Here is a 12,177-nt window from a genome sequence, read left to right as displayed (position 1 = left end):
TACCACGCGTCAAACGGCGATTGGCAGAGCATTAAGTGTCCGAAGAAAATCTCGCTACTTAGAGTAGCGAGATTACGTCAGAGTCATTCTGGGAAATATTTCCCTGAAAGAGGTATTATTTTATATATTTTTTAAAAAAAAAGATAATCCAGGAAAAAACTCCTTGTATGCGAGCCCCCCCTCCCCTTTTATAAAAAATATTTCAAAACCCTAAAGCATGTGCCGCCCCTTTTCTTTTTCTTTTCTATTTTTTATTTATTTTATTTTTATTTTATTGCCAACATGAAGCCAAAAATAAAAATAAAAATAGATACTCGATCTAAAAAAAAAATTCAGGGACTCAATCAAAATTTCTAAAAATGAAAGATTCAACCTAAAATTTGCGGACTCAATTTAAAATCAACCTGATACTCAATTTAAAATAAAATAACTGGGACTTAATAAAAATAAACCAGGACTCAATTTTGAAAATGACTCAATAAGAAATAATTGGGACACCAACTTTGAAATAAAACGGAACTCAATTTTGAAATAAAACTGAGACTCAATCGAATCCTTCCATTCTTGGGAATACAAGGTCAACTTTTAGCATGCCGGGTTTTCTCAAAATGGCCTGGGTAAAATTGGGGTGTCTACACTTTGAAGGCTTTATCTCCAAATGTTTGTGTGCTTTGTCATTTGAATTCTTAATCGGAACCTCACTCATTCTAACACACAGGTTTTTCTCGGAGCACCTGGAATAAGTTATTTGGTATCTTAGCAGAAGCTTGGGTCTGTCCTGCGTCTGTGGAAGGAATGTTGGCTATTTCTTTTGAGGGCTTTGAAAGAAGGAAGGATAGGGCTGTTCTTTGGAAATGTGGTATATTTGCAATGCTGTGGGGTTTATGGACGGAGCACAACGCACAAAGTTTTTCAGGGAAAAAAATTGAATAGGCAGCTGGTTTGGGAAAAGGTTCATTACCTGGCCAGTTGGCCTCTTTGTGGTGTTTTGGCTTTGAATGCTTCAAAGGAGCAAGCTTTTCAGAAATTCAGCAAGATTGGAGGAATTTTTTCGCTTTAATATTCATATTATTTATTTGTGTTCTTAGTTCTTTTTTTTTCTGATTTTTCCAAAATTTTGATAGAAGATGTCTTATTCTTCTCTTTGCAAATTCTTCTCTTTTGATGAAATCACTTCTTTTGCTATCAAAAAAGAAGTCCAATTTAAACATAATCCCCCTTCATTCCTCCTACAAATCTCTCCACAACCTCATTAGCAACCAAAATGGCATCCACTATGCCTGCACCCCACAAAAGCACTTTGAGCCTTAGAAATAATGTTATCAAGCACAACATTAAACCAATTAATTAGCAATTTAGCAATAACCTTTACACACTAGACACTAAGCCAATAGGTCTAAAGTCAGCAATCTTAATAGATCTACTCTTCTTAGGCTCCAAAGTGATGAAAGTGGAGTTGATGCTCTTATTCAGAATCCCATTCCAACAGAATACAAACCTTACACAAATCCCCCTTAATCACATCCAACAAATCTATATTTAACCTATCCAGACCCAGAGCCTTATCTCTCTCCACCTCAAACACAATTATCCTCGCTTCCTCCTCCTCAAAAGGTCATTCCAACCAAGATATCTGATCCCCAGAAATGAGATTCCAATGTAACCCCTCAACCATAGGCCTACAATCATCCTACTTAATGTAAAGATTTGAAACCCCAAAAAAAAAAAAAAAATCAATGATTCTCTAATCAAATCTTTTCTCATCTTCCCATTAGCTAACCTATGGAAAAATAAGAGAATTACAATCTTCATCTTTTCCCATTTAAATTAAGTCTTTTGCCTCCAACTCCTCACTTCCTTAAAAATCAAATCCTCCAACTCATTCTTCAGCAAAACACATTTAACCTCCTCACCCTTCCAAAAGGCTAATATCTTCCTCTTTTCTATCTAGATAATCTAACTCACCCAAAATGCTAGCCATTAGGGATGAACTTGGTTTTATTGGGTTCAGTTCAGCTCAAACCAAACCAAAGTGCTCGTTTTAAAAAAATATAAAATCAAAATCAAACTGCAACTGTCGATTTAAAAAAACCGCAATCCATCGATTAAACAGTTTGGTTCGGTTATTTTCACATTTTTAAATTTTAAAACTAAACAGGCCATTAAGGCCAACACTTGCTACATTTTAGTAGCTCAGATCTCAACCCAAATAATTCAAAGCCCAACTAAATTGGAAGTCTGACCAGAGGATGCCAGCAGTGGAGAGCATTGTGGGAGATTTATATAAGTGAAAGGAGTTCCCAAATTCTATTCAACCGATGTGGGACAAGAATAAAAGAAGAGTGTGCTCTGGGCTACAGCCACAGCATCAGCAACACATCAATGGCCCCAGACATATTTGGGCTGGGAGTTCCCACATTGAAAACTCACAAAAGAGTGAGGATTCTCTCTATCTATATAATTACCTTCAAACTTTCCTTCTCTTTCAATTTTGATTGAAATATAAACACAACTTTTAATATTATTATTAAAATTAAAATTAAAATACTAATAAATTGGAAAATTTATTGATGAATAAAAGTTAATTTTAATTAATATGTATTTAAGTATGAATATACCATCTGCAAATATACAAAATTATCATATTTTATTAAATATTTCAATATTTGGTTTTTTGGTACAGCCTTTGGTTAGAAATTCAAACCGAAACCGAAGCCGAAATCGAAATTGAAAATTTATATTTTCAAGAACCAAAACGGAAACCGAAGACCGAAAAACCAAACCAAAATTGATTTCGGTCTGGTTTCGGTTCGGATTTTTGATAATTTTTGTACACCCCTACTAGCTGTCCTAATCCTATATCTCCAAAGACATCCCTATTCCGCCTCTCAAGCTCTCTCTAAGATATTTAAGCTTCCTCATGAACTTATACCCTTCCCAACCCCTTTCAAAATCCTAACTCCATATATTCCTAACCAAATAATGAAATGAATCATGATCCAGCCCATAGTTACCAAAACGCACTAACACCCTAGCCAACCACGTATTGGTATCAAAATGCAGTACATTTTCGCTCCCAAAAATTAAATCTAATGATCCAAAGTTTTATTTCAATAATTTTCACATAAATTTAGTTAAAAGTTGGGAATCATGACATTTTAATGTTATTTCTGTCATTATTAATTTATTCACAACTGAAAATATCTTCTAGATTTCGAAACACCTCAACATTTTCTCCAAAATATAGAAGTGCCATTTCACTTTTTTCACCAATTTATCTATTTAAGAATACCCCTAACGTTCCACATTTTAGAACATGTGCCATATCAAGATTGCTTCCATTCCACAAACTGAAATGTTTCACGTTCTTGGTAACATTGATCCAACCACATATTTTAAAAACGTAAAGTGAAGGGCCCCAATTATCCTTGCTAAATTCCAATAAGATAGGAAAATTATCAAACACGGGTCTAGACAAAACAGTTTGAGAAAGAACAGAAAACACATTCTCCCATTCATTACAAACAAAAACCTATCTAAACAACTAACAACAGCCCTCTCATCAACCATAAACCAAGATAAAATAACATTACCCAAAGGGAGGTCCCTCAAACCACAATCTCTAATTTACCTATCAAAATTCTGCATTTTCGAAGCACCCCTCCCACCCCTTTTTTCTCTCCAAAAAACCTTACTACATTAAAATCACCACCAATGATCCACCTAGGGGAACCAAAGCCAAAAAGAGCATAAAATTCCTTGCAGAAAGAAGATCTAGAAGCTGGTCTAAGGAAAATTTTAAAAATATCAAAACAACTTATTAACTGACATAAGAAGCAAAAGCTAAAGAAGCAATAATCAATAGAGGAAAGTCAGGAAACCAAACCAAGAAAAACATATTGCAAATAAAAAGGAAATATACTGATAGAACAAAAGATGGCTCATACATTAAAATAATAAGACCCGGAAAATTGTCCATAAAGAGTTGCGGCCAAGAAATTTTACAAAAGGAATAACCAAAAAGGAGGTGGATAGAGAAGGCTAGCGTAAGCCCCACCATTCAGCCACATCTTATGTCAAGGAACTATGGATCAGCATGCTTCATTTTGGAGTCGCCAACTAGTTTCATTCTCCTTTGCAAACTAGATATGACACTAAAAGTCTAAGACAAGCATGCATGAAAAAGGTAGAGAGAGGGAGAGGGAAAACATTCCTATCCATTCTTGCAAATAAACTTCAAAATGTCAAACCTTGCCAAGCTAATGTTCATATTGCAATGAATGCTAGTACATCCAACTTTGCAATCTTCTGCATAAATATTCCAACAGAAAAAATAAGAGAATTAGGATAAAAACATAAAGGAAAAGTAAGAATGGTTTGGCAATCAAAATTGCATTAATATGTCAATTGCATGGGTTAAATCATAGGTATAACTCATAGTCATGCACTGCCAAACAAGGGAAATTTTTAGATATTGAGGAGGCTTACACCACAAACTCCTCTCCTCCCTGTACACCAAATTATCAACATTGTGTTTAAGTATTAAAATTATAAAAATAATGAAATCCTTTCCCAATGGTTTTCAACTGAGTTGAAATATCCCTGTCAATGGTTTTTTTATTAGAAGAGAAGGGTAAAATAATTATGCCTTCTGTGCCACAAAAACAACCTACATAGCATGGACACAAACACACTTCAAAGTTCAAACACCAATACCCAAACACTCTCCCAAAACTCCTATATAAATGATTTTTTAACACATTTTTCTACAAGAAAGAAAGATTTTTATCAATAAAAAGTGAGAATACACAATGCAGAGGACAAGACAACCACTCACAAAAAATTAAATACACTCAATGAAACAAAAACCCAAAAAAATGCAGTAGATCAAAGCTCTCCAATCGCTTTGGATGTGAGTGAGAAGAACTCCTGCAAAAGCACCAAACTGAAGCAAATAAACAACACTATCCAGAAGCAAACAAAGAGGAAGAGTAGCATTCCTAAAAAATCTTGAACTCTTCTCTAACAAAATGCACCATGACGTAGCAACTAAGGCAGAATCCCGCAAAATCTGGCAATCTTTCCTTCAACCAAAGAGTACAATCAACACTCCAGCCACAACATAAGGAAAACTGCAGAAAAAGATGAGCAATACTCTCATAACTCTTGTTACACAGAACACACACATTAGGTGAAAGCCTTATTAAGCCTCATCCACTGCAACCAATCATTGATATTTATCCAATTCAATATATACACCAAACACAAGCATGAACTTTAACATGAACCCTTAGCCTTCCAAATAAACTTATCCAAAATGAACAGACTATGACAGACTATATGTCAAGGTCCAAACAAGGTAATAATAAGAAAGATTTTCTTCGAAAAAAATACCAAAGCTATCAATTTGGCAATCAAATCTTCACGAAGAATCTATTGCAGAACATCATTTGCAAAAATAGTTGAATTGATGTAAGAGCCTGTTTATCCAAATCTTTCTTGTCTAAAGTCATGGAATGAGGCATTTTCTCAATTCTCAATTATTATGCTCAAAATTCAAATCAATGCAACAGTAAGGGAAAACAAACAAGCAAAACAAAAAACAACACAAAGCAAACACCAAGATTTATGTGGTCCAGGTTTGCAAGCCTACGTCGATGAGCGAGGGAAGCAAAATTTTTTATGTGAATCAGACATCGATACAATGAAGATCAAAATCGCTCAAACACAAACTCTAACCTCGAGATGCGCTCAACCGCGCACAAGAGAAAGCAGTCCAAGCTGTATGATCATAACAAAAAAAATTTACATGGCCTGCAATACAAAACACAGATCGTCAAGTCGGGTCAAGACCATACTGCAGCTACTCCAGCCTCACAAAAAACTCTGCATAGTAACGAACATTACTAGTGAAACACAATGGGCTCTACTTTCAACTCCACCACTTATGGAAGGCCTAATGGGCCTAAAAATGGAATTCAAAAACTCTGCATAACAGCAATCATAATTCGTGAAACACAATGGGCTCCAGTTTCAAGTCCACCCATACGGAAGGCCCAATGGGCCTTAAAAAGGAACTCGAAACATACATAACAAATCTATCCCTTGGCTTCAATTCTATCAAAGTACTAAGCCACCAAACAGCATAGCAAAACTTCCCTCCACCTTCTCCACAAGCCCCTCGAGGGCACAAGTCATTTAAAAGTAGTATCAATCAAGTCCAAGCATTGTTTGAGCCCGGTAGCAAAAACCAACTCTATCATCATAAGTGCATGCCAGGGTCTTTGATTCCCAGAACATTGTTGAAATTTTCATTTTCCATCACCCTCAAAACGAAATGGCATTCAATTTCCATCTTACATAATTTCTGCCAAAGTTTTAACGAATCATCTAAAATTTTTCAAAATCTTGAATTTGAGCAAAACTTGTCAAAATTTTAATTATAGAATGAAATTTCCTTGAAATTCGCATGTGAGATTTATATGCAAAGTGAAAATTTTCTCTTCATTTATAATTTTTTTAATTGAAACAAAAGATTATTTTAAGGATTTTTAAAATTATATGTGTAGACACCTTAATTCTTACTAGGTCTCCCTAATTATTGAATCACACGAGGTCAATGGAATTTTAAGGCACCAATTTAGAACAATCATTTGAATCCTAAGTCTAAAAACAAGATCCCGTCTACAGAATGTGAAAGTCCCTGACATTTGGATTCAATCCATAGTCCAAGTCTGTAATTGTCTTGTTCAGTTGAGATCTATATATCCTTACACCAGGATCTAAGTCAGTAATCATCTTGTTGTATCAAGTCAAATCATCTTGTGATTTTTTCCATAGGTCCTTTTGTTATATTTGAATACTTAGCCTTCTTTTCAAAATTTTAGAGTCAAGTCCTTGTGTTCTTGAGCCTGTATTGTTAACCCCTTAACCAAATTATTGGAATTTAATTTTTGTTAAGGTGTTCATAAAGTCCTTTTTCACATGTTTGAAATTAGGTCTTATGATATGCTCAGGTGACCTCCTTTGTTTTAAAATTAAGTCTTTGGTCTGTTTTATGTGAATCCTTTTAGAAAACAGTCATTGTACTTAATTGAAATTACTAGAGAGTACCATTTTTGAGTCCAGAAATTAAAAGCCCATGTGACTGCCCAAAAGAAATTTTACATTTTTTAGGGGGACGCGTGCCCAATAGGATATAATAAAGGGGCAAGAGATACAAGAGAATACATTGTTAAAATACAATGAGAAATATAGGGAAACTACACTGCAAAATACAAGGAAATACAAAGGGAATACACTGAGAAATACAGAGAAACTACACTACAAAATACAAGGAAAATACAAAAAAGGAAATTTGCAGAGGAGCCGAGTTGCGCCCATTTGCCAAAAAATATTCTGAGGCATCTCCAGGATCCTTGTTCACCAATTCAGAAACAAATTTGAATGAATCAAAGCTATTAAATGAAAAATCAAAAATCTAAAGAAACATGCGCAAAGATACATTGACTTCAAATCAATTTGGAAACAATCCTCAAAAGAATATTACAAAAATCAATCGAAATTTGGACTGTCTCCCCTCAAACTCTAAACCAAACTCTCTATTGAATGGAGAATTGGCCACATCGCAAGAATTGGGGATTGTTTTGATAAAGGAAGGAAAGCCAGTGATAAGATTGCTGCTTAGAAGAAAAGAAGGAAGAAAGGAAAGATCAGACCTTGCCTATATTGACCTAATACTGACTTTATAAATAAAGGAGTCTCGCACAAAGCAAAACACATCAAGAAGAGAGAGAGGGCAGACACAGGCAGAGAGAAAGGAGCATACTAACAGAAGAAGGAAGACACACTAGAAGAATACAAAAGTAATACGAGGAGATTCTGAAGAAATTGCAAAGTAGCAACAATCCCAAATACTCTAGAAGGTTGGAGTCGTCTCCTTAAAAGGCACATCCACTGGTGCCTAACTACCCACATTTGGAAGAATAGCCACACAAGTGCATCCGTCTATTCCACGAGAAGATCCCCCAGCAGGTTGCTCTAAACTGGCACAAAACAGAATCAAAGCAAAATAAGAAGACCGAAGGAAATAGAAACTGCATGTAAATTTGGCTTCCCTTCCCTATTTTAATCTCCTAAATGAACTGTTAGTGCATATTTTGAAAGCAGGGGTTGAACCTAAAACCTAAACCTTGAATCGAGACAAACTCAACCAGCAACCTGAACTTGAACCTGTAACCAAAGCTCCCCACCTAAACCTCAACCTGTAACCAAAACACCCCAGAACTAAACTTGCACCTTTAACCAATCCCCCGTGAACCAAACCCAAATAGAACCAGATAGAACCAAGCCTCAGAACCCAAAAAAAACTAGACAAAAGCAAAACTAAGAACCCCCAAACCCAACTTCGTTTTAACCCAAGCCCACAAACCAAAGACCCCAGACCCAACCTTATTTTTTAAAACAACCAGGCCAAACCTTTTTTTTTTTTTTTTTTTTTTTTACAAACAAACAGGCCCAACCTTATTTTTTAAAACAACCGAGCCCAACTTGTTGTAACCCGAACCAAGAAAATGGGATAAATAAATAAAAGAGAAAAGAAAGAAAAAGAAAAAGAAGAAAACGGTTTGGGAAAGGACCAAACCATCGATGGTTTGGGAAAGGACCAAACCGTCGACGGTTTGAGGAGTCCACGAAAAACAGTCGACGATTTTCCTGCAGGTCCAAACTATCGAGAGCAGTACACAGGGGATTTGGATTTGGCACAGGCCAAACTATCGACAATTTTAGGGAAACCGTCGATGGTTTCGTGTAGGACAACAATTCTATAAATAGAGGTGAGCTCATTTTTTTTTTAGATAAATAGATTTCCTCTCTCTCTCTCTAAAAAGCTAGGGTTTCGGATTTTTGGCTCTCTTCTTCATGTCTCACTCTCCTAAGCCTCTCGGATCACTTTCACGTACTCTCCGATCCTCTCTCCCTCCTCCCGGTGCAAAGGTTCCCGTTCCTCATCGAGTTTAGGAAAGCTAGGGTTTTGCTTTCCCATTCATTTTAGGTCATTTTCAGGAAAACAGGTAAGGGGAATAAACTATGTCGGTTCTTTTGTAAATTCTACCAGTTAAAATGGAGCATATAAGTTTATGTATATAAATATCGCTTTTGTTTCGAAACCTATCCATTTTAAAAGGAGTATTTGAGCTTATGATTATGTAAACGACTATTATTTCCAAAACTAGTCGATTAAACTAAAGTATATGAACACAGGGTTATAGTAATGGATTTTCTAAACTTTTTAATCGGAATAAATTATTGGTTTTGAATCGTTATACGTATTTTATAAAGGATCAAAGTGAGTAGGGTTGACCATCTTAGTTGATTAAAATATGGTTTAATGCTTAAATCGTGTAGCATGAGATTAACTCTTTATAATAAACTGGTTGTGATTGTTGTGGTGTGTTTAACTGATTTGATATAATGTTATTCATGTAAATTGCAATATAACGTTGGCAGTAGTGAGGAGTTCGTTATATTGTAGTTGTTATAAATCGCAATATAACGTTGGCAGGACTTAAGGAGGTTATTATATTGTCACTTATATAGGGGTAAGATGTTGGCAGGCATGAGGAGGTCGTTTTACTGTTATACTATGAATAGAGTCTCGTGTGCTATAATTGTGGAAGTGAAGTATGTACTGAGAAAGATGGGGAAGGATGCTCAGTAAGTAGTGGGAACGATGAGGAGGGATGCCTGGGAAGTAAGAAAGTGTTGGGAAGTGAAGTAAAAGCGCATTTTCATTTGTGGGAGTGAGTACATGTTTTTGAATTGAATGTTTCATGATTTTGGATATGCTGTGGTATTATATAAAATACGTGTATGTGGCTTCTAGGGTATGATTGATGTTGAATGTGTGTGAGTACATTTTTGTGAATTTAAATGCATAAAAGATTATGGCGAAGTAGACTCTCTGCCCGAGTGCTTACTTAGTAAGGTGAGTGCCCTAATAAGTATCAGTTATAGCCACAACAAAATTAAAATGGCAAAGTTACAAATGGTATCAGAGCAAGGGGGCATTACATCTTATGGGCTTGTAATCTTCTCAATCCTCGGGAACACTTGCTAATGAATGATTATGTATGTATGAGTACGGTCTGCATGTGTCTTCTCAGTTGTTGTTGATTAACAAACAGTTATATTTTGTATACACTAAAACTCATGATAGCCGCACACTAATAATAGTTTATTTGTCCTTACTGAGAAGTGTCTCACCCTAATATACAACTCATGTTTTAGGACCTTCTGATGATCGAACTTAGAGAACTCCAGGGTTGGGTGATAGTATAGTATAGCGTGAGTGTGTGTAAGATGGTGGAACATTTAAGTTTATGTTTTAAATTCCTGGATGTGTAATATGGTTGAATGGATACACTTTTTTGGGTTGTATATTATACTACTCTGGTATTTTAATGGAGAATGTTTAATTAGATTCACTACGTGCATGATGAATGTGGTATCAGAGACGTATGGATGGTCTCATAACACCCCGAGCCCCACTCTTGGGTTCAGGGACAAGTGGTATCAGAGCCTAGTGGTTCTACAAACTTTAGCAAATGATTTTACCAGAGTATAGGGTCGAGTTAGGATGAGGATAGGAATGGGAAGATTAGGATACTGATAGGAATTTTAAGTTTTGTTTTGTAGCTTGGAGGCAGAAATCCCTTGACGGACTTCTGTGATTTTTTGAATCAGTTGATGGGTTCAGAAAACCATGGTAAATCCATTGACGGTGATGTTTCCAAGCAGAGAGACTAGAATTTGAAATTGAAACTCGAAGGTTAGGTTGGTTGATTTATAGGGATAAGCCTCTAAAAGAAAATTTTGGTAATTTAGGTGCTGTGATTTGACGGTTGAGGTCAAGTTGGATGTTTGATGTTTAAATTGAGGATTTGAATGTTAAATTGGTTTCTTTACTTTATAATTGTACCAATTATGTTAAGATATGGAAATTATAAACTCGCCTCTGTCTTATCTTTAGGATGGATCCTAGAGGTAAGGTCGTGGACACTGGAGGGGATAATGATTTAGGGGCTTCCAGTGGGTTGAGATTGAAACCTCCATATTGCTGCGAGGTTTAGCCTAACATATTACTTCAGAGATTAGGTGGGACCCCGAGGGACAGAACTGCCCACCTATGAACCATGGCTACTTTATCAAGTAATTTACTCGCCTAAAACCCTATACTTTTGCAGGTGGCGCTGACCCAATCATGGTTGAGAATTGGGTGAAGGAGATGGAGAAGATATTGACAGTGCTGAGTTGCATTAAGGAACAAAAGGTTCTCTTCGCCACCTTTAAGCTGACAGGAGAGGCCAAATGGTGGTGGCTAGCGGTGAAGCCATTGGAGGAGCAACGGGTAGTACCTGCAGTTAAGACCTGAAATCATTTCAAGGAGGCCTTCTACGACCGGTACTTCCCCGCCACCGCCAGGGATGCGAAGGCGGAGGAATTTCTTAACCTGACCTAGGGGCACCTCACTATTCAGCAGTACGCTGCTAGGTTCGTAGAGCTGTCTCACTTCACTCCCTACATGGTCCCAAATGAATATAGAAAGGCGCAAAGGTTTGAGAGGGGCCTAAAATAGAGGATCCACGAGCAGGTAGTAGTCTTGCAGATACAAAATTTCTCAAAGTTGGTGGATAAAGCCACCATACCAGAGATGAGCCTGCAGAGAGGTGCAGAGATGTCAGATCAGAGGAAGAGACCCATGCCTCCCAACTTCCATACGAATGCCAGACAGGGTTCATGGAGGGGAGACAGTGATACTATGGGCCAGAGGCCAGATAGGGATGATTGAAGCCACCTGGGTGATTCATCACGCCCTCACTATGCCAGATGTAATTAGAGGCATTGGGGAGAATGTTGCGTTAGGATTCCTATGTGCTATCGATGCGGCAGGTATGACCATATAGCCTGAGATTTTCGTGGACTGTAGAACAACGCACCCACTCCTAATCAAAATCGGGGGAACAATCAGGTGTCTCATGATGGCCAAGCGTGTAATGACCCAAAAATATATATACGATTAAAGTATAATAATAATAATAATAATAATAATAATAATAATAATAATAATAATAATAATGGTCATTAAGTTAATATCAATACAGAAGTGCTTTCTGT

The 12,177-nt window shown here is 36.5% G+C and overlaps 1 protein-coding gene across 15 annotated transcripts in view; it reads right to left on the bottom strand.

Annotated features, from left to right (window-relative positions):
* The window catches only part of LOC131163418 (uncharacterized), a 76,313-nt gene extending 70,378 nt beyond the window's left edge, over positions 1-5,935 (bottom strand). For 4 of the 15 annotated variants that reach the window (XM_058120008.1, XM_058120034.1, XM_058120052.1 and 1 more), the window contains exons 1-2: positions 5,740-5,918; positions 4,251-4,308 (exon numbers count right to left, since the gene is read on the bottom strand). Coding sequence is in view for 1 of the 15 variants with exons in the window: in XM_058120020.1 (XP_057976003.1) it covers positions 4,058-4,060 (3 nt within the window). In the remaining 14 variants the exon portion in view is untranslated. Of the gene's footprint in view, positions 1-4,057; positions 4,143-4,250; positions 5,133-5,739 lie in introns of all 15 variants that reach the window. The other 11 variants (XM_058120028.1, XM_058120039.1, XM_058120063.1 and 8 more) reach the window with 8 other exon arrangements.
* Positions 5,936-12,177: the final 6,242 nt, after the last annotated feature.

This window comes from Malania oleifera, chromosome 1 (assembly GCF_029873635.1).
Source record: "Malania oleifera isolate guangnan ecotype guangnan chromosome 1, ASM2987363v1, whole genome shotgun sequence".
Taxonomy (NCBI): Eukaryota; Viridiplantae; Streptophyta; class Magnoliopsida; order Santalales; family Ximeniaceae; genus Malania; species Malania oleifera.
The sequence above is the reverse complement of the archived record's forward strand: the minus strand, read 5'-3'. Positions and strand labels throughout refer to the sequence as shown.